Consider the following 23,192-nt stretch of genomic DNA (forward strand, 5'->3'; position numbering starts at 1 on the left):
GAGAACCCGGAGACGAGAGAGAGAGAGAGAGAGAGAGAGAGAGAGGGAGAGGGAGAGGGAGAGAGGGAGAGAGGGAGGGAGGGAGGGAGGGAGGGAGAGAGAGACGGAGAGAGCGAGAGAGAGGAGAGAGAGAGAGAGAGGGAAGGAGAGAGGGAGGGAGAGAGAGAGAGAGAGAGAGGGAGAGAGGGAGAGAGAGAGAGAGGGAAGGAGGGAGGGAGAGAGAGACGGAGAGAGAGAGAGAGAGAGGGAGGGAGGGAGGGAGGGAGAGAGAGGGGGAGAGAGAGAGAGAGAGAGAGAGAGAGAGAGAGAGAGAGAGAGAGAGAGAGAGAGAGAGAGAGAGAGAGAGAGAGAGACGAGAGGAAGCAACGTTCTCGCGACAAGAGGGGTGTCGACGGAAACTCGGAAATGGTCCCCTAGACGACCCGGCCCCAGCTAGTGGGTGGGGCCAGGGTAAATCCGCCCCTTTCCGGTATTTTTTCCCCGCCTCCCAACCGTGAGGTGTTGGGTTTGGGGGAAGCTGGCAGCTGGGTTCTCCCGGTTCCCTTGGGCAGGTGCAGGGTCGGGTTCAAAGCCTCCGGAACGCGTTTTGGCCGGATTTGAGGAGGGGGGCGGGGAGGGACCTGCGGCTTGCGGCCCCGCCCCCTTCTCCGGCTCGCAGCCGACCGATAAGCCCGCCTCCTCCCTCGCCCGGCCCTGGGGCCGTGTCCGCCGGGCAACTCCAGCCGAGGCCTGGGCTTCTGCCTGCAGGTGTCTGCGGCGAGGCCCCTAGGGTACAGCCCGATTTGGCCCCATGGTGGGTTTCGGGGCCAACCGGCGGGCTGGCCGCCTGCCCTCTCTCGTGCTGGTGGTGCTGCTGGTGGTGATCGTCGTCCTCGCCTTCAACTACTGGAGCATCTCCTCCCGCCACGTCCTGCTTCAGGAGGAGGTGGCCGAGCTGCAGGGCCAGGTCCAGCGCACCGAAGTGGCCCGCGGGCGGCTGGAAAAGCGCAATTCGGACCTCTTGTTGTTGGTGGACACACACAAGAAACAGATCGACCAGAAGGAGGCCGACTACGGCCGCCTCAGCAGCCGGCTGCAGGCCAGAGAGGGCCTCGGGAAGAGATGCGAGGATGACAAGGTAAGGACGACCCCTTTCTCTTCAACCCCCATGGTTTCTTTTCTCTCCGGGATCTGGGGCGGGATGTTAATCCGCTAGCTGTTGTCTTATCCCTTCCAGTATTTCAGTCCTGAAGGCTCCTTTCACCCCCAACAACCCTGTTTCTGTCAGACTTTTCCCAGTTTATCAGTGCCACGTTCTCTGGTCCCTGCCAGAAAAAAATGACTGTAAATTCTGGTTCTCAAGAGTGGACTGTGTGCGGATGCTGCCTATTCTCTAAGCTCAGCTGGTGAGTTGGCAGTAGTAATCATCTGGCCTGTGTGGCCCCCTTACCTTCAAAGACACACAAATCTGGCGACTGCCAGGTTTGGTGTGGTTATTGTCTCATTTTTATTCCGTGCGCACTGATCAATATTAATTTCGTTATTTAAAGAATGAAGCCGCCTCTGACTCCTCTACTTATGGTAGTCACCATATATTTTTTAAGCTGTGTGACTTTTAAAATCTCTATAGGGTGATGTATTGAATGACTAAATAATCAGCTATGACTGCCTTTTTGTGATCAAAATGTTATGATAGATGGGCCCTCGAGCTATATGTGAGACACACTTGTGTCTTGGACATAGATGATCCATCATTATCTACTCAATTTGAATTGTTAATGAAATCAGCCAAAAGATTAGAATCTGAAAATAAATTTTAAGCAGTGGAATGTCATGTCAGTGTCTTCATTGAGAGAAAATAGAATGAAATTTTGTATAGCTAAGTTGCTATTAGGGTTGGTGTTTTATGCAGATGGAAAACTATACAAAGTTTTAAATATAAAAAGTTTAAAATTGAACTGTAATCATACTTGCTACTAAATAATCCTTGTTTTAATTAGCTCATTGGTAACTATATTAATAGTTTATGACTTAGCAACTTCTGTAGGTATAGTAGAGTTATGAAAATTTCTGGGCAGGATAGTAGATGCCTTTCTATACACTTCTTTGGTAATCTTCACATTTTTGTGTGTAAATGCCCATTATAATTACAAGTTTTACTTTGCATATCAAAATCACTTAAGGGTAAGTCATTATAAATAAAACTGTGTGTGAGCTTCTAACTTTCCTGTTGACAGCCTCTACCTGGCTTTCTTATTTCATGAAGATTAAGGCCCTCAGCTAAGTGCTTCCCTATAACCCCCTGCTCTTCACCATAACATAGACATGCTCTGATAGGGTCAAGGAATCAGTACATTTATATGTGCGCTGCATGCTTAACTCTAAAGACTGAAAAACTCTCGGGCAGAGTAGGTAGAAATCCATGAAAGTTTGGAGTATTAAAGTAAGGTCTTCCTACTTGGCATGGTTAAGCATTACAATTCACATTCTTCTCTCTGGTCTCAAAGGAAAGTCTCTTGTTGTAATTAATACTCTTGATTCCATTCTTTCATCCATTGGACTTTTTGTTGTTGTTGTTGTTGTTTTTCGAGACGGAGTTTTGTTCTTGTTGCCCAGGCAGGAGTGCAATGGCGTGATCTCAGCTCACTGCAACCTCCGCCCCCCGGGGGTTCAAGCAATTCTCCTGCTTCAGCCTCCTGAGTAGCTGGGATTACAGGCATGCACCACCACGCCTGGCTAATTTTGTATTTTTAGTAGAGAAGGGGTTTCTCAATGTTGGTCAGGCTGGTCTTGAACTACCAACCTCAGGTGATCCGCCCGCCTCAGCCTCCCAAAGTGCTGGGATTACAGGCGTGAGCCACCATGCCCAGCCTCTTTTTTTTTTTTTTTTTTAAAGAGACAGGGTCTCATTGTGTTGCCCAGGCTGGAGTGCAGTAGCTGTTACACACGCATGATGCACTATAGCATTGAACTCCTGAGCTCAAGTGATCCTCCTGCTTCAGCCTCTGAATAGCTGGGACTGCAGGTGTGCACCACCTTGCCCAGCTCTACTGAACTGTCAGTCTCTTTCAGTTTGTTTCACTTTTTACCTTCAACAGTATGTGGGTGTCCCCTGTTCTCAGTAAAGGAAAAAAAATCTATATATTCCTTTCTCCCAACCAACCCATTTGTTTTTTCACTTTCATTGCTAAAGTCAAATTATTGATGGTCTACAAATGTTCCATCTACCTATTTTTTCATAACCATCCTAATCTTAAAATGTCTGCCATCTTTCTTTCCTCCCCTTTTTTGAAACTATTCTCTTGAAGGTCACAAATGGCAGTCTTCCTAGTCAAAACCAAAGAATATTTTTTTTCTTACTGTATTTGACCTCCCAGTAGTTTGATCCTGTTGATTGTCTCTAGCTGTTTGGAAACTATTTTCTTTCTTGCTTCTGTAATACTGGACTCTCCAGTCTTATCTTCTTCACTATATTCTTCGCTGGATTTATTTTTTCTTTCCAGTCACCTAATAAGGGACTCTGTTATTGAGCCTTTGCTTTTCCATAAGAGCAGTATTCCCCAAAGTAGTGTTAAACAGAATACCCTTCTTGTAATATTTCTTAGGTGGTGAGGAGAAAAAAAAGAAAACCTCTTTTGGAGGGAAATGTTAGTGTATCCTCCTCTTGGAATTCATAATGCCTGCTAGAATATAAAAGCTCTGAGAAATCCATTAATAAAGAAGGCTATTCAATTTTGTTTAACTCAGTCTTGTTTAGTTTATTTGATCACAGGTTACTATTTTCATGGCCTACCTATTATGGTACAGAATAATATAGCAAAGCCCACTAGTTTGGGAAATATTGCCCTGGGTATCTTAACTACTTTTAAGTGTTTGGCTAATATTTTATGCAGCTGGCTCACAAGACTGTATCTCTTATTGAATGTCAGTTCTGTGTGTGTATATGTGTATACATACATATATATATATATATATATATATTTTTTTTTAGACAGAGTCTCGCTCGGTTAACCAGGCTGGAGTGCAGTGGTGTGATCTAGGCTCACTGCAAGCTCCGCCTCCTGGGTTCACGCCATTCTCTGCTTCAGCCTCCTGAGTAGCTGGGACTACAGGCGCCCACCTCCATGCCCAGCTAATTTTTTGTATTTTTAGTAGAGACGGGGTTTCACCATGTTAGCCAAGATGGTCTCGATCTCCTGACCTCGTGATCCACCAGCCTTGGCCTCCCAAAGTGCTGAGATTACAGGCATGAGCCACCGCACCCGGCTAGTTCTGTATATTTTTAAAAGTTTTTTCTTTTTTGAGTTTTGTAGAGATAGGGTGTCTCTATGTTGCCCAGGCTGCTTTCAAACTCCTGGCTCCAAGTGATCTTGCCTTGGGCTCACAAAGTGCTGGGATTCTAGGTGTGTGCCACAGCACTTGGTGTGCCACTTCTGTATTTTGAGCTGGCTATAACAACTTTCTTGGGCTGCTTGTGAATGTCTGTTCTTGGGGTTAATGAGGACTCTCTGAGCTGCTTAGTAGAAAGGGTAGTCTTGGTCTCTGTCTTTTAAACTTAACAGTTTTTCAGGGTTTTTTAAATTGTTATTGTTGTTTGTTTGTTTTGAGACAGGGTCTTGCTCTGTCACCCAGGCTGGAGAGCAGTGGTGCGATCATAGCTTACTACAGCCTTAAACTCCTGGGCTCAAGCGATCCTCCCACCTCGGCCTCCCAAGTAGCTGGGACTATAGGTGCATGCCACCATGATGGTCTAATTTTTTATTTTTTGGTAGAGATGAGGGTCTTATTATCTTGTCCAGGCTGGTCTCCAGTTCCTGGCCTCAAGTGATCCTCCTGCCTTGGCCTTCTAAAGTGCTGGGTGTGAGCCACCATACCTGGCCACTTAACAGTTTTAGATCTGGAAAATTATTGCAAAGATAGTACAGGGAGTTTTTATATACCCCACACCCAGTCTTCCCTATTATTAACATCTTAACATAAGTATGATGTATTTGTTACAATTAATGAACCAGTATTGATATCTTATTATGAAAGTCCGTACTTTATTCAGATTTCTTCAGTTTTCGCCTGCTGTCCTTTTTTAATTCCAGGGTCTCATCCAGAGTTACGTTACATTTAGACATTATGTCTCCTGAAGCTTCTTTTCAGCCTTTCCTTGTTTTTTAGACCTTTTCTTGTTTTTGATAATCTTGACAATTTTAAGGATTACTGATTAGGTGTTTTATGTAGAATGTCCCTCAATTGGGAATTGTCTGAGTCTTTTCTCAGGATTAGACTGGGGTTGTGGGTTTTGGGACAAAGACCACAGAAGTAAAGTACCAGTCTCAACACATCATATCATGGGTACGTTTTTCAAAATGATTTATCACTACTTGTGTTAACCTCTATCACCTGGCGTGAGATAGTGCTTGTCAGGTTTCTCCACTATAATGTACTCTTAAAAAAAAATCTGTTTCCATACTGTACACTTTGGAAGAAAGTATGTTCACCCTCACTTAATGAGTGGGTAGTTATGTTTTTCCTCCTTAAGGACAGAGTATCAACATAAACTATATGGAATTCTTCTGCAAAGGAGATTTGTCTCTTCTCCCTCATTTATTAACTTAATAATTTACTTGTATTGGTATGGACTCATGGATATTTATTTTGTACTTTGGCTTATAATCCAATATTAGTTTATTTTTTTGTTGCTCAAATTGTTCTGGCTCTGGCCATTGGAGAGCTCCTTCATTAACTCCTGTATCCCCTTCTTACTTTTATAGTGCCAGAAAGTACAGAGAATTTCCACATACCCTACACCCAGTTTCATTGTGACATACCCCTTTCTTACTTTTTGGTACTTTTAGATGCTCTAGGCCTATCTATACGTTTCCTACTCCAGCCCTAGAGTCAGCCATTTCTCCAAGGAACCCTGGTTCCTTTTATTGGAGAATGGCGTTAGAAACCAAGGTCTGCAGCTGGGCATGGTGGCTCACGCCTGTAGTCCCAACACTGGGAGGCTGAGGCTAGTGGATCTCTTGAGGTCAGGAGTTCAAGAACACCCTGACTAACATGGTGAAACCCCGTCTCTACTTAAAAATACAAAAATTGGGCCAGACACGGTGGCTCACGCCTGTAATCCCAGCACTTTGGGAGGCTGAGGCAGGCAGATCACAAGGTCAGGAGTTCGAGACCAGCCTGGCTAGCATGGTGAAACTCCGTCTCTACTGAAAATACAAAAAATTAGTCGGGTATGGTGGCGCGCACCTGTAGTCCCAGCTACTTGGGAGGCTGAGGCAGGAGAATTGCTTGAACCCGGCAGGCAGAGGTTGCAGTGAGCTGAGATCATGCCATTGCACTCCAGCCTGGAGGACAGCGAGACTCAAAAACAAAAAACAAAACAAAAAAAAAACACCACCACCACAAAAAAAACAAAAATTAACTGGGCATGGTGGGGGGCGCCTGTAATCCCAGCTACTTGGGAGGAGTATCGTTTGAACTGGGAGGCAGAGGTTGCAGTGAGCCAAGATTGTGCCACTGCACTCCAGCCTGGGCAACAGAGTAAGACTCTGTCTCAGAAAAAAAAAAGAAACCAAGGTCTGCTTGGCAGATATGCTCGTTGCTACTATAAGGTTATCTTTGGAAATCAAGGAATCCTTTCTCCAGAGGAATCAGAAAGGTGATATTTGGTTTCTTTCACATTATTATGCCATTCTGTCACTTCCAGTCTGTTACCTGGGTTACTAAACATATAAATTCCTTTTTTTTTTTTCTGAGATGGAGCCTCACTCTGTCACCCAGGCTGGAGCACAGTGGCGCAATCTCAGCTCACTTCAGCCTCCACCCGCCGGGCTGAAGTGATTCTCCTGCCTCATCCTCCTGAGTAGCTGAGACTACAGGCGCATGCCACCATGGCTAATTTTTGATTTTTTAGTAGAGACAGGGTTTCACCATGTTGGCCAGGCTGGTCTTTAACTCCTGACCTCAAGTGATCTGCCCACCTTGGCCTCCCAAAGTGCTGGGATTACAGGCATGACCCACCACATCCGGCCTTGAACATGGAAATTCTTTAAGGGAGCTTTAAGTTGCTCCTGTCTTGTCCAAAGAAGTGAGAAACAACCCCCACTTCTCTGAGATTCCCTCAAACTTTCTGATTTTTTAAACTTCCCTCTAAGGGGTTTCAGCCTGGAGGGGTGTATTAGTTTGCTAGGGCTGCCATAACAAAATGCCACAGACTAGGTGGCTTAAACAGCAGAAATTTATTTTCTCACATATTTGAAGGTTGGAAGTCTAAGACCAAGGTGCCAGCAGGGTTGTTTTTCTCTGAACTTCTCTCCTTGGCTTGCAGATGGCAACCTTCTTGCTGCTTTATTGTGACATTATAGTCCCTCTGTATGCACACATCCTTGGTGTCTTTTCCTCTTCTTAAAAGGATACGAGTCATATTGGATTAGACCCACTGTAACTTAAGCACTTTAAAGACCTTGTCTCCAAATACAGTTACATTCTGAGATCCTGGAGGCTGGGACTTCAACATGTGAATTTGGGGGAAACACAGTTCATCTTAGAAGAAGGGAGATCCACCACACATACACACATACACACACACACACACACACACACACACCCTTTTATTTCCTCTTTTATCAGAAAAGTCCTTATTTCTCTTTCCTCAGTACAGGGCATGTCTCTTAACTTTGATTATTATTCTCTCTCTCTTTTTCTTTTAAAGAGATGGGGTCTTACTACATTGCCCAGGCTAGAATGCAGTAGCTATTCATAGGTGTGATCATAGCACACCACAGCCAGGAACTCCTGGGCTCAAGCGAAGGTCCTCCTGTTTAAGCCTTCTGAGTAGCTGAAACTACAGGTGTGCACTACTGTGCTTGGCTCCTAAACTTGGATTCTTGCAAACTGTAGCTCATACTAAAGCTATGTGGTCCAGCTGTGGCAAGTCAAGCTCTTGATAAATAAAAGGAGCTGTTAGAATGTAGAAAAAGTCCTCAAAATTGTCGTTTTATTACACACACACACACACACATACACACACATCAGTTTTGAGGTTTGAAGCTGAATAGTAAATGACCTTTTTTCCCTTTAACAACCATAATTTTCCTTGAGGCAGCCTATGCCTTTAGTTGAATGGAGAAAAGGTCATGTGTCAGAAAGGAGGGTGAGAAGCGTATTACAAAAAAATGTTTTTTTGGGAAAAATTTTGGAATATAATAGTAGTCTCTCTTATTCTTGAGAGGTTTGAGTAAATTGATTAAAATTCTTAAAACAGTGCCTACTACATTGTTATTCTACAGCTACTTCCTTATTTCTTTTCTGCCTTTTTTCCAGGATGGGACTCTGTCTGTGTTCCTGCCCAAGATCTGGTCCCAGCCCTAGCCTACCTGCCTCACCCTTTGCTCCTGAATGTCTGACTGTTTTTGTTATTTGTTTGTTTTCAGTTTCCTGGTTCATTTCCAGTTCGGCTTAGTTGGCTCCTCCCATAGGTGTCAGCTGACTCCCTAGAGCTTGCCTGTTCTTCTGTAATTTGAGTATCAACCTTCTACAGTTCTAATATGCTGCACATGATAATTCCTGCCTTTGTCTCTGCCTCACCAGCCATAATCTGGCCAACTTTTAACTGTAATTTCTACCTCAAATTATTCATAAACCAATCAAAACTGATAACTCTTCCAAACGATATCCCTTTCCTACCTTCTTGGTTCCTATAAATGATGCCCATGCAACCGTTATTTAAGACTGAGGTTAGAAATTTGGTGTTGTCTTTGATTCCTTCAGTATATCATATTGAGTGCTTCAACATGCAGAGGAGTTACTTGATCGAATTAAAAAAACGTCATTCTGACTGCAGAATAGAGAACTTGGCAGATCCCTAACTAGTCCCCTTTCCTTGGTCTCCATTTCTTTTTGTCAGTTCTCCTGTGAAGCCAGCCTGAACTTCCTCAAACCTTATTTTCAGAGTGGCTGTATTACTCACTGACTACATCAGGTTAGAATTCTGCTGTCTCATCTTTAAGGTCTTCCATAGAATGGCTCTAGCTACCTTTGTCTCCCACTATCTCCTGACCCAAATTGTATTTCAGGCTGATTGTTTTGCTTACTTTTGCCTTCCCACCTGCCTTTCTGTATCATGTTAATTCCTGTTTCTGTGCCTTTGTTCCTGCTGTTTGACTCTTAGTTTCTTGCCTCTTTTCTGTATATTTATTATACCAATTTTTTTTTTTTTTTTTTTTTTTTAATTGAGACAGAGTCTTGCTCTGTTGCCCAGGCTGGAGTGCAGTGGTGTGATCTTGGCTCACTGCAAGCTCCGCCTCCCGGGTTCACACCATTCTCCTGCCTCAGCCTCCTGAGTAGCTAGGACTACAGGCGCCCGCCACCAGGCCCAGCTGAATTTTTTGTATTTTGAGTAGAGAAGGGGTTTCACTGTGTTAGTCAGGATGGTCTCTGTTTTGATCTCCTGACCTCATGATCCACCTGCCTCGGCCTCCCAAAGTGTTGGGATTACAGGTGTGAGCCACCGCGCCTGGACTTTTTTTTTTTTTTTGAGATGGAGTCTTGCTCTGTTGCCCAGGCTGCAGTACAGTGACGCAATTTTGGCTCATTGCAACCTCCGCCTCCCGGGTTTAAGCAATTCTCCTGCCTCAGCCTCCTGAGTAGCTGGGATTACAGGCACGCACCACCAGGCCTGGCTAAATTTTTTTGTATTTTTAATAGAGATGGGGTTTCACCATGTTGGCCAAGCTGGTCTTGAACTCCTGACCTTGTGAACCGCCCACCTTGACCTCCCAAAGTGCTGGGATTACAGGCATGAGCCACCACACCTGGCCTATTCTACCAATCTTTTATCCAGCTTCTGATCCATGTCCACTATGAAGCCCCCTGGGACTTCTGACCTGGAATATGCTTTTCCTTCTTTTTTTTTTTTTTTTTTTTGAGATGGAGTTTTGCTCTTGTCGCCCAGGCTGGAGTGCAATGGCGCGATCTCAGCTTACTGCAACCTCCGCCTCCCAGGTTCAAGCGATTCTCTAGCCTCAGCCTCCCAAGTAGCTGGGATTATAGGTACCCACCACCATGGCCGGCTAATTTTTTTTTTTTTTTTGTATTTTTAGTTAAGATGGGGTTTTACCACATTGGCCAGGCTGGTCTCAAACTCCTAACCTCAGGTGATCCACCCACCTGGGCCTCCCAAAGTGCTGGGATTACAGGTATGAGCCACTGCTCCCAGCCATGCTTTTCCTTCTTTATACACCATTTACATTTATTGTTTGAGCTTCATTAACTTATTTTGTTCATTTTTTACTAATAGCTTATTGTGTGTGAACTTCGTTTTCTCAACGAAATTTTAAGTTCCTTGAGGAAGGACTGTGTTTTAAATTTTTTCCTGTGGGAAAAATAGTTCTTAGTGCTGTTACAAAATGTACGAGGTTGATTTGTATCCCCTAAAAGGATATATTGAAGTCTAAATCACCTGTGAATGTTATCTTATTTTGGGAATAGGGTCTTTGCAGATGTAATCAAGTTAAAATGAGGTCATACTGGATTAGGGTGGCCCCTATTCCATTATAACTGGTATCTTTATAAGAAAAAAAAATAGAATTAGGGAGAACACCAGGTGCATGAATACACAGAGACACACAGACACATTGCAGAGACCGCATGGCAGATAAAGGCAGAGATTGGAGTTATGTTTCCACAAACCAAGGAATGCCCAGGGCTACCAGAAGCCAGAAGCCAGGAGCCTCCCCCTAGAGGCTCCAGTGGGAACAAGGCTTTGCCAACACCTTGATTTTGGACTTCTAGCCTCCGAAACCATCCTCTAGCACTGTGAGACAATACATTTCTGCTTTATGCTATTCAGTTTGTGGCACTTTGTTACATCAGCCTAGGAAACAAATACACAAATGCATACTTAAAAGTTAATTTGATTTTTTGACTAGATAATTGTTTTTTTTTTTTTTTTTTTTGAGACAGAGTCTCGTTCTGTCGCCCAGGCTGGAGTGCAGTGGCGCGATCTCAGCTCACTGCCACCTCCACTTCCGGAGTTCAAGTGGTTCTCCTGCTTCTTCCTTCCGAGTAGCTGGGATTACAGGCACGCACCACCACACCCAGCTAAATTTTGCATTTTTGATAGAGACGGTGTTTCACCATATTGGCCAGGCTGGTCTTGAACTCCTGACCTCAGGTGATCCGCCCGCCTCAGCCTCCCAAATTGACTAGATAACTACTCTTATATAATATATACTGTGTGGCAGTATGGTTCACTGGAAAGAACAAGGGTTTTTGGAGTCAAACAGACTTGAGTTTATAATTCTACCATTATGTTACCTCTCCTTAAGCCTGTTTCTTCACTCATAAAATGAAGAGGATTCATGAAGTAAAATATTTAGAGGCTTGTCCCATACAAACCTTGACATTTAATAATATTAGTTCCTTTCTTTCATGGGTGCATTGGTATAGCTAATCTTGAAGAAATTTGGGGCTAGGTGTAGTGGCTCATGCCTATAATCCCAGCACTTTGGGTGGCTGAGGCAGGAGGATCACGTGAGGCCAGGAGGTTGAGGCTAGCCTGGGCAACATAGCAAAAAAAAAAAAAAAAAAAAAAAAAGCTGGGCATGGTGGCACATGCCCAAAGTCTTAATTGCTTGGGAGGTTTAAGCTGGAGGATCACTTGAGCCCAGGAGTTTGAGGCTGCAGGGAGCTATGATTGTGCCACTGTGCCCTAGCCTGACAACAGAGCAAGACCCTGTCTCAAAAAAAGAAAGAAAAGGAAAAAAGAAAAGAAGAGAGGAGAGGAGGGGAGGGGAGGAGGAAAGAGAAGGAAGGAAGGAAGGGAGGGAAGGAAGGAGGGAAGGAGAGAAAGAGGAAGAAAGGGAGAGGGAGAGGGAAGAAAGAAAAGAAAGAAAGGAAGAAGGGAGGGAGGAAGGAAGGAAGAAATTTAGTCTTGTATTATTCTATTGAAACCCAAGTATATTAATTCAGTTGACAAAAATTTGTTAAATATATTGGGCACTTACTGTGCTATACACTAAAATGATCTTTGAAACAAGTTGTCACTTTTCTTTGTCTCCCTTTCTTATTTTTGTATTTCTCTGTTTTTTCTTACTCTCCTGATAAAGGACTGAGTAATCTCAGGAGGTTCCATGAAGATCATAAAACAAGCTGCTTTTTGAAAAATGATGACTAGGATTTAGTTGTGCAGAAAAAAGGTAAAAGGACATTCAAGGAGCTCCCTTTTACTTACTCCATAGAGACAAACAAACAGTTCTTATAGTGTGGCATGTAACATCTGTCTCCTGAAGTGATAGGGAGTACCTTTTGACTTATGACCTCATTAAACAGGAGGAACTAGTCCTTATAATTTTTGGTTGAAGACCTTAAAGTTCCCCATGTTAGCCTCTTCCTCAAAAGAGAGTTAAAGTTTCCTTGAATTCAAAGTCCAGGCTTTTCTCTAGGGACAGACTGGGCATGCAGTAATTTCAGTTTCTCACAGTGCTTCAAGGCTCTCTTTCTTGTTCTTAATTAACTTTATCTAATTTTCTTACACTGTTTCTGGCCAGGTGGTTCCTCTTTTGAACAATGTTGCCACAGAGCTTTTGCTCAGATGCTTTTAATGTCTGATTCTTTCTCTTTTCCAAACTATACTTTTTCCCTGAGGATGACTTCAAAACTTGCATCCACGAAGCTTTTTCTATTTAATATAAAATGATTTGCTTTCCTTTTACAATTTCAATTTTCTATATCCAATTTAAGTTCAACTTAGGGGAACATTTTTTCTCATTTGATGATTAACAAAGGCCTCTCATAGCTCACTGCAGCCTCAGACTCCTGGCCTCAAGTGATCCTCCCGCCTCAGCATCTCAAAGTGCTGGGATTACAGGCATGAGCCACCATGCCTGGCTACATTTTCACTCTTAAACTTGACTCTCTATAGCATTTTATACTGATGATCTCTCCTTTCTCTCCTTTTTGAAACTTCTTCCCTTTAGCTTTAATAATACCCATTTATCTTGGTTATCCTATCATTTTCCCACTCAATGTTTACATATGCTGTGCTTCCATCTTTAACCCCATTTTAATTTCTTTATTGAACAAATATGTTCAAGTTTCTATTTTGGATCAGTTACTATGCTGCATGCATATCACATAGTGAATGAGTGAACAAGACAGATATGGTATACATTGACTATGGGACTTACCCTTGAGCAGGGGCTATGAGGGGAAGACCTAATCTATTTTAGAGGCTTAGGGATGACATTCTTGAGAGTTTTAGTTGAGTCCTAAAAAAAAGATCAGGATTTAATGATGCAAAGATTGAGTGAGAGGTTTGGGATAAGAGGCTCAGGAGAGATGAAAAGAGGGTTCCAAATGTAGAATGTTGCATATTTTATTTTATTGCATATTTTAAAGCACAGGATATCAGCCGGGTATGGTGCCGCATGCCTATAATCCCCTTTACTCGGGAGGTTGAGGCAGGAGAATTACTTGAATCCAGGAGGCAGAGGTTGCAGTGAGCCAAGATCATGCCAAGTGAACTCCATCCTGGGCTACAGAGGGAGACCCTGTCTCAAAAAAAAAAAAAAAAACTTAGGAGCCAAGGTCGTGGCACCACTGTACTCCAGGCTGGGCAACAGAGTGAGATCCTATCTCAAAAAAAAAAAGTTCACCATGTGGAATGAGGGAGCTAGAATGAGTGTGATAATATTTGATGTTGCACTACGAGACTGGATTCAGATTGTGAAAAGATTTGTGAGTCATGTTAAGGGCAATAGGAAGCCATTGATTGACTCTCTTTTTTACATTTAATTTTTTTTTTTTTTTTGAGATGGAGTCTTACTCTGTTGCCCAGGCTGGAGTGCAGTGTCATGATCTCGGCTCACTGCAACCTCTGTCTCATGGGTTCAAGCGATTCTCCTGCCTCAGCCTCCCAAGTAGCTGGGACTACATGCACATGCCACCACACCCAGCTAATTTTTGTGTTTTTAGTAAAGACAGGGTTTTGCCATGTTGACGAGGCTGGTCTCAAACTCCTGGCCTCAAGTGATCTGTTCACCTCGGCCTCCCAAAGTGCTGGGATTATAGGCATGAGCCACCACGCCTAGTGGTTCTAATTTTTTTCTTGTCTTCCAATTGTATATTGTGAATTTTCTTTCTTTCCTATTTTTTTTGAGATGGGGTCTCACTCTGTTGCCCAGGCTGTAGTGCAGTGTCACCATCTCAGCTCACTGCAACCTCCACCTCCCAGGTTCAATCGAGCTTCCTGCCTCAGCCTCCCAGGTAGCTGGGACTACAGGTGCACAGTACCACACCCAGCTAATTTTTATTTTTTTTGTAGAGATAGGGTTTCATTGTGTTGCCCAGGCTGGTCTTGAACTCCAGGACTTAAGTGATCTGCCGGCCTTGGCCTCCCAAAGCGTTGGGATTACAAGCATGAGCCACCATATCCAGCCTGTGAATTTCTTGACTATAAAAATATAGTCTAGGCCGGGCGCAGTGGCTTACACCTGTAATCCCAGCGCTTTAGGAAGCTGAGGTGGGCGTATCACGAGGTCCAGAGGTCAACACCATCCTGGCCAACATGGTGAAACCCCGTCTCTACTAAAAATACAAAAATTAGCCGGGCGTAGTGGCGGCGCCTGTAGTCCCAGCTACTTGGGAGGCTGAGGCAGGAGAATCAATTGAACCTGGGAGGCGGAGGTTGCAGTGAGTGGAGATCACGCCACTGCACTCTAGCCTGGGCGACAGAGCAACACTCCATCTCAATAAATAAATAAATAAATAAATAAATAGTCTAAATCTAGTATTAATCTAACACTTAATATTTCATACTATTCCCTATGTCTGGACTCAGTAAATATTTGATGATTGATTTAGCAATTTATATTGCTTCTTGAACCAACGGGTGCATAAATATGTACTAGGGCTACCACAGATATTATCCACATATCTGATTGCACTACCTTTTCTGGAAGACATAACCAAAATATTCAGATGTAAAACTACCGCTTGTCAACTCATCTTTCTAGTATACATAGAATATATCTTTTATTTGAAACATGTTAGAGTAGATCTAGAATAATATTTTATTCATTTAGAAACTCAAAAATATTTTTCTGATTCAATTTAGTGTTTAAGTGAAGAGAACAAAACCTTGGGATTAGCTTCATGGGGATATAATGAAAAAAAGTTTGAGTTATAAGCATAGCTTGGATTTTTGTTTGTTTGTTTTTGGTGACAGGGTCTCATTCTGTCACCCAGGCTAAACTGCAGTGGCATGATCATGGCTCACTGCAGCCTTGACCTTCTGGACTCAAGCAATCCTCCTGCCTCAGCATCTGGAGCAGCTAGGACTACAAGCTTGTGCCATCACACCTGGCTAATTTTTTTTTTTTTTTTTTTTTTTTTTTTTGAGACAGAGTCTCGCCCTGTCACCCAGGCTGGAGTGCAGTGGTGTGATCTCAGCTCAACGCAACTTCCACCTCCCAGGTTCAAGCAATTCTCGTGCCTTAGCCTCCTGAGTAGCTGGGATTACAGACATGCGCCACCATGCCTGGCTGATTTTTGTATTTCAGTAGAGACAGGGTTTTGTTGGCCAAGTAGGTCTCAAACTCCTGACCTTAAGTGATCCGCCTGCCTCGGCCTTCCAAAGTGCTAGGATTACAGGTGTGAACCATGGTGCCTGGCCACACCTGGCTAATTTTAAAATTTTGTAGAGATGTGGTCTTGCTATGTTCCCCAGGGCTGGTCTTGAACTCCTGGCCTCAAGTAATCCTCCCACCTCAAGCTCCCAAAGTCCTGGGATTACAGGCATAAACCACCATCCCTGGCCTATTCAAGTTTTATCATGAGATTGCAGTAATTCAGTCACGTCTTCAGGCTCCACTTCTTTTTTTTTTTTCTTTTTTTTTTTTTTTTTGAGACAGAGTTTCACTCTTGTGTCCAGGCTGGAGTGCAATGGCATGATCTCGGCTCACTGCAACCTCCGCCTCACAGGTTCAAGCGATTCTCTTGTCTCAGCCTCCTGAGTAGCTGGGATTACAGGTGCCCGCCACCACACCTGGCTAATTTTTGTACTTTTAGTGGAGACAGGGTTTCACTAGGTTGGCCAGGCTGGTCTCAAACTCCTGACCTCAAGTGATCTGCCCTCCTCAGCCTCCCAGAGTGCTGGGACTACAGGCATAAGCCATTGCTCCCAGCCCTCCAGGCTCTACTTCTATTTCTAGTTCTCTCTCTTTCTCTCTTACTCAGTCACTTAGGCTGAATGCAGTGGTGCAATCACAGCTCACTGTAGCCTCAACCTCCTGGGGTCAAGCAATTCTCCCACCTCATCCTCCTGAGTAGCTGGGCCACAGGCCTGAGCCATCACTCCCGGCTAATTTTTAAAAAATGGTTTGTAGACCAGGGCCTTGCTATGTTCCCCAGGCTGGTTTCAAACTCCCATACTCAAGTGATCCTCCTGCCCTGGCTTCCCAAAGTACTGGGATTACAGGCATAAGCCACCGTGCCTAGCCTAATTCTAGGTCTCTTGCTATTTGTACCACATCTGCAGTTACTTCCTCCACTGAAGTCTTGAATCCCCTCAAAATCATTCATGAGAGTTGGAATCAACTTATTCCAAACTCATGTTCCTGTTAATATTTTAGCCCTCTTCTATGAATCACAAATGTTCTTTTTTTTGAGACACAGTCTCTGTTGCCCAGGCTGGAGTACAGTGGCACAATTCATGGCTCACTGCAGCCTTGACTTCCCTGGACTCAGGTGATCCTCCTATCTCAGCCTTCCGAGTAGCTGGGATTACAGGCACATGCCACCATACCTGGCTAATTTTGTATTTTTTGTAGAGGTGGAGTTTTGCCATGTTATCCAGGCTGGTCTCAAAATCCTAGGCCCAAGCAATTCGCCTGCCTTGGCCTCCCAAAGTGATGGAATTAATGGCCACTGTGCCTAGCCACAAATTTTTTTTTTTTTTTTTTTTTTTGAGACAGAGTCTTGATCTGTCACTTAGGCTGGAGTGCAGTGGTGCGATCTCGGCTCACTACAACCTCTACCCCCTGAGCTCAAGTGATCCTCCCACTTCAGCCTCCGAGTAGCTGGGACCACAGGTATGGGCCTCTACGCCTGGCTAATTTTTCTATTTTTAGTAGAGACAGGGTCTCCCCGTGTTGCCCAGGCCGGTCTTGAACTCCTGAGCCTAAGCGTCCGCCCGCCTCTGTCTCTCAAAGTGCTGAGATTATAGACGTGAGCCACTGCACCCAACCTCTACAAATGTTCTTAATGGCATCTAGATTGGTGAATTCTTTCTAGAAGACTTTCAATTTATTTTGCCCAGATCCATCAGAGGAATTACATCATGGCAGGTATAGCCTTATGAAAGGTATTTGTTAAATAATAAGATTTGAAAGTAGAAATTACTCCTTGCTCCATGGGCTGCTGTTAGCAGACATGAAAAGATTAATGTCCTTGTAAATCTTCATCAGAGATCTTGGGTGACCAGGGACATTGTCAGTGAGCAGTAGTATTTTGAAAGGAATCTTTTTTTTAAGTAGTATATCTCAACAGTGAACTGAAAATATTCAGTAAACCATGCTATAAACAGATGTGCTATCATACAGGCTTTGTTGTTCCATTTATAGAGCGCAGATAAAACAGATTTAGCACAATTCTTAAAGGCTAGGATTTTAGGAAAGGTAAGTGAGCATTGGCTTCCACTTAAAGTCACCAGCTGTCCCTAACAGGAGAATCAGCCTGTCCTTTGAAGCTTTGAAACCAGATATTGACTTCTCTGCAGCTATGAAAGTTCTAGATGGCATCTTCTTCCAATAGAAGGCTGTTTCATTTACATGGAAAATGTGTTGTTTAGTGTAGCCACCTTCAGTGATCTTAGCTAGATTTTCTGGATAACTTGCTGCAGCTTTTTCATCAGCACTTGCCACTTCCCCTTGCACCTTTATGTTATGGAGATTGCTTTTTTTTTTTAAACTTCATGAACCAACCTCTGCTGGCTTCCGACTTTTCTTGTACAGCTTCTTTACCCTTCACCCTTCATAGAATTGAAGAGAGTTAAGTCCTTGCTCTGGATTAGGCTTTGGTTTAAGGGAATATTGTGGTTAGTTTGACCTATCTGGACCATGGAAACTTTCTCCATATCAGCAACATTAAGGCTGTTTTGCCTTCTCGTTGTTCATGTGTTCACTAAAGTAACACTTTGAATTTCCTTAAAGAATTTTTCTTTTGCATTCACAATTTGGCTGTTTGGCACAAGAGGCCTAGCTTTTGGCCTGTCTGTGTTCTTGACGTGCCCTCTTCACTAAGCTTAATTATGTTTAGCTTTTGATTTAAAGTGAGAGACATACAACTCTTTTACTTGAACACTTAGAGGTCATTGTAGTATCGTTTTGTCTCAGGAAATAGGGAAGCCTGAGGAGAGGAAGAGAGATGGGGGAATGGTTGTTCCATGGTAACTCCCATTATCGTCTCCCCAACCCTTGGCAACCTCTATTCTACTTTCTGTTTCTATAAAGTTGTTTATTCTATTTACACACACAACATTTATTGATTAAACTCACTGTCCTCTATGAGTGCAGTTTGTGGTGCCCCCAATTATAATAATATTGAAGGTCACAGATCACAGATCACCATGACAGATGTAATAAAGAAAATTTTGAAATATTTTGAGAATTATCAAAATGTGACATAGGGACATGAAGTGAGCACATGTTATTGGAAAAATTGTGCCAATACATTTGCTCGATGCAGGGTTATAAGAAACGCATAAAGCAAGGTACAATAAGACAAGGTATGCCTGTATCCAAGTTATACTGCTTATCATCAGGGACTTGTCTCATAAGCTGGAAAGTAACATGATACTAATTCTTTTTTTTTTTTTTTTTTTTTGAGACAGAGTCTGGCTCTGTGGCCCAGGCTGAAGTGCAGTGGTACGATCTCCGCTCACTGTAAGCTCTGCCTCCCAGGTTCACGCCATTCTCCTGCCTCAGCCTCCCGAATAGCTGGGACTACAGGAGCCTACCACCACGCCTGGCTAATTTTCTGTATTTTTAATAGAGATGGGGTTTCACAGTGTTAGCCAGGACGGTCTCTATCTCCTGACCTCGTGATCCGCCCACCTTGGCCTCCCAAAGTACTGGGATTACAGGCGTGAGACACCGTGTTCAGCCCACATGATACTAATTCTCAATGGGCAGAATGAAATAAAACCATTTATTGATATAGTGCTTTATGATTGTTCAAAGTTTATTATATGCATAAGTCATTTATTTGGGAAAGTTGAATACCATGTGGTATGTGATAGGGATAGAAAGATAGTAAGATTCCCGTTCTTTGAAGAAGTGAGGGAGGCACACATAGAAAAATAATCCATAATGCATGATTAAATGCTATAGTAAAGCTACTTACAAAGGGTTTTGAGAATACAGAGGAATAACTGATTAACTTCCTCAGGAAGTCAAGAGCGAAATAATTCACTGAAAAGGTGATCTTTAGTAATTTAACAAAATGAGAAAGGGATAAGGACAGGAAGAACATAAATGAGGCCAGGAAAGCTGGAAAGTATGTTGTACCTTCACAGAAGGTCAAGCAGTAGAATAGGAGAGTGTAATATAAGGTACATGGTGTTGAGAAGTAGGGGAAATTATGTCTGAGTTAAAGCTATTTGGGGCCAGAATGATGATGATTATTGTTATTACTATTTTATTGTGGTAAAACATCTATAACAAAATTTACTATTTTTACCATTTTAAGTGTATAATTTAGTGGCATTAAGTACATTCACAATGTTGTGTAACCATGATTACTACCATCTATTTCTAGAACTTTTTCACGATCCCAAACCAAACAAAACCTCTACCCATTAAGCAGTAATTCCCATTGCCCTTCTCTCCAGCCTGTGGTAATCTCTATTCTAGTTTCTGTGTCTATGAATTTGTCTATTCTAGATACCTCATATAGGTGGATTATACAATATTTGTCCTTTTTTATCTGGCTTATTTCACGTAGCATAATGTTTTCAAGATTCGTTTATGTTGTAGCATGTATCAGAACTTCATTCCTCTTTATGGCTGATAATATTTTATTATGTGTATATATCATGTTTTGCTTTTCATTCATCTGTTGATGAACACTTGAGTTGTTCCCCTCTTTCAGTTATTGTGAGTAATGCCTCTATAAACGGTGGTGTACAAGTATCTGTTTGAGTCCCTGGTTTCACTTCTTTTATGTCTAGCAGTGGAAATGCTGGGCCATATTCTATATTTAACTTTTTTTTAGAGACAAGGTCTCTTTCTGTCACCTAGGCTGGGTACAGTGGCATGACTGTGGCTCACTGCAGCTTTGACCCACCTCAAGCGATTCTCCCACCTCAGACTCCTGAATAGCCGGGACTGCAGGTGTGTGCACCAAAAGCACAGGCAACAAAACTAAAAATTGACAAATGGGATTACATCAAATTGAAAAGCTCCTGTACAGCAAAAGAAAACTATCAACAGAGTCAAAAGGTACCTACAGAGTAGGAGAAGATATTTGGAAATCATATATCTGATAAGGGGTTAATATCCAAAATATATAAGGAACTTATACAATGTAATAACAATGAACAACCTGTTTTAAAAATGGGCAAAGGACTGGAATAGACATTTCTTGAAAGAAGACATACAAGTGGCCAACAGGTACAGTCATATGGAAAAATGTTCAACATTATTAATCATCAGGGAAATGCAAATCAAAACTACAGTGAGATACTATCTCACACCTGCTAGAATGATTATTGTCAGAAAGGTGAAAGATAACAAATGTTGGTGAGGATGTGGAGAAAGGGGAACCCTTGTACATTGTTGGTGGGAATGTAAATAGCCATTATGGAAAACAGTATGTAGTTTCCTCAGAAGTTAAAAATAGAACTATATTATGATCTGGCAATCCCACTTCTGAGCATATATTTAAAGGAAGGCTACCAGGGACTAGGGGAAGGGGCAAATGGGATGTTGGTCAAGGGGTACATAGTTTCAGTTATGCAAGATGAGTAAGTTCTGGAGATCAATGTATATAAGCATATCAAATCATCAAATTGTGTACCTTAAATATATACAATCTTTAATTGTCAAATATCCCTTAATAAAAAAGTAATTGAGAAAAAAGTAAATAAAAAAATTCTATGAGATTCCCAATTTATTGTTTTAGCTAAAAAGGCTAAAAGCTAAAGACTTTTTTTTCTTTTGTGTTGTTTTTTTTTTTTTTTTTTTTTTTTTTTTTGAGACGGAGTCTCGCTCTGTCGCCCAGGCTGGAGTGCAGTGGTGCAATCTCGGCTCACTGCAAGCTCCGCCTCCCGGGTTCACGCCATTCTCCTGCCTCAGCCTCCCGAGTAGCTGGGACTACAGGCGCCCGCCACTGCGCCCGGCTAATTTTTTGTATTTTTAGTAGAGATGGGGTTTCACCGTGGTCTCGATCTCCTGACCTCGTGATCCGCCCACCTCGGCCTCCCAAAGTGCTGGGATTACAGGCGTGAGCCACCGCGCCCGGCCTTTTGTGTTGTTTTTAAGCCAGTCAAATTTAGCAGTGGGACTTTGTAGAAATAGTAAAGAAGACATTCTACTCCTTTACATAGTAATAGCTAATGTTTATTAAGCCCTTACCATGTGCCAGCCAGTGTTGTTAACACTTTGTCTCTGGCATAAACTTTTTGACAATGCTATGAGTCATAATATTTTCTCATTTTATAGATAAAAGAACTGAAACAGAGAAGGTAAACAGTATGTCCAAGGAAATAGAGCTAACAAGTAGTGAATTCAGAATTCAAACTCAGGCAATCTAATTTTAGAGGCCCCACCCCCTCACCCGCTTTTGTTTTTTTTTTGATACAGAGTTTCACTCTGTTGCGCAGGCTGGAGTGCAGTGGCATGATCTTGGCTCACTGCAACCTCCGCCTCCTGGGTTCAAGTGATTCTCATGCCTCAGCCTCCTGAGTGGCTGGAACTACAGGCAAATGCCACCATGCCTGGCTAATTTTTGTATTTTTTGTAGAGACTGGGTTTTGCAATGTTGGCCAGGCTGGTCTCAAACTCCTGACCTCAAGCGATCTGCTTGCCATGGCCTCCCAAAGTACTGGGATTACGGATGTGAGCTGCTGCACCCAGCCAGAGCCCCTTCTTTTAAGCACTATGCTATTGGGTTTCTGCATAGTCACAGTCTTAATTTACTTTGTGCAGCATTAATTACATGATGCAAGTTCAAGAATTATCCAGAGAAGAGCAACTAAAATCACCAAGGGATGAAAGGGTACTCACAAGAGAACCAACTAAAAAGACCTGGAAAGGCTGGGAGGCCAAGGCGGGAATCTTTCTGAGACTAGGAGTCCGAGACCAGCTTGGGCAACATAGTGAGAGTCTCTCTCTCTCTCTCTCTCTCTCTCTCTCTCTCTCTATATATATATATACACACACACACACACACACCCCACACACACACACACACATATATATTCAGATAGCCAGGTGTGGTGATGCACACCTATAATCCCAGCTACCTGAGAGATTGAGGTAGGATCCCAGGAGTTGGGATCAAACTCCTTTGATCCCAGGAATTTGAGGCTGCAGTGAGCTATGATTGTGCCACTGTACTCCAGCCTGGATGACAGTACAAGACCCTGTCTCAATCAATCAATCAGTCAATTAAAAAATACATACGGCCAGGCACAGTGGCTCACGCCTACAATCCCAGCCCTTTGGGAGGTCAAGGCGGGCGGATCACGGGGTCAGGAATTTGAGACCAGCCTGACCAACGTGGTGAAACCCCGTATCTACTAAAAATACAAAAATTAGCTGGGCGTGGTGGCACACACCTGTAATCCCACTTACTCGGGAGGCTGAGGCAGGAGAATCGCTTGAATCCGGGAGGCGGAGGTTGCAGTGAGCCGAGATTGTGCCACTTCACTCCAGCCTGGGCGACAGAGTGAGACTTCGTTTCAAACAACAACAACAACAACAACAACAAAACGAACAAGCAAAAAACAAACATACATACATACCTGGAAAAGTTCTTAAAAGAACATATGACTAAAGAATATGGATATAAACTTTCCATACCAAATCCTGCAAGGTAGTTTTATACTTATACATGTTCTACTTATAAATGACCCATTCTTATAGATTATGCCACTGCCTTGATGCTACATGTGGTATTTCTTACCTTAACTGAAAAAGAGAAAACTATTTTAG

General features: G+C 42.9%; 1 protein-coding gene across 2 annotated transcripts in view; it reads left to right on the forward strand.

Annotated features, from left to right (window-relative positions):
- Positions 1-272: 272 nt before the first annotated feature.
- GOLM2 (golgi membrane protein 2) overlaps positions 273-23,192 on the forward strand; it is a 130,774-nt gene continuing 107,854 nt past the window's right edge. The window contains exon 1 of one of the 2 annotated variants that reach the window (XM_019011201.4): positions 273-1,117. In XM_019011201.4, the coding sequence (XP_018866746.2) occupies positions 791-1,117 (327 nt within the window). In that variant the 5' untranslated portion in view covers positions 273-790. The remainder of the gene's footprint in view (positions 1,118-23,192) is intronic. The other variant, XM_031002311.3, reaches the window with a different exon arrangement.

Source organism: Gorilla gorilla, chromosome 16 (assembly GCF_029281585.2).
Source record: "Gorilla gorilla gorilla isolate KB3781 chromosome 16, NHGRI_mGorGor1-v2.1_pri, whole genome shotgun sequence".
In the NCBI taxonomy this organism is placed as follows: domain Eukaryota; kingdom Metazoa; phylum Chordata; class Mammalia; order Primates; family Hominidae; genus Gorilla; species Gorilla gorilla.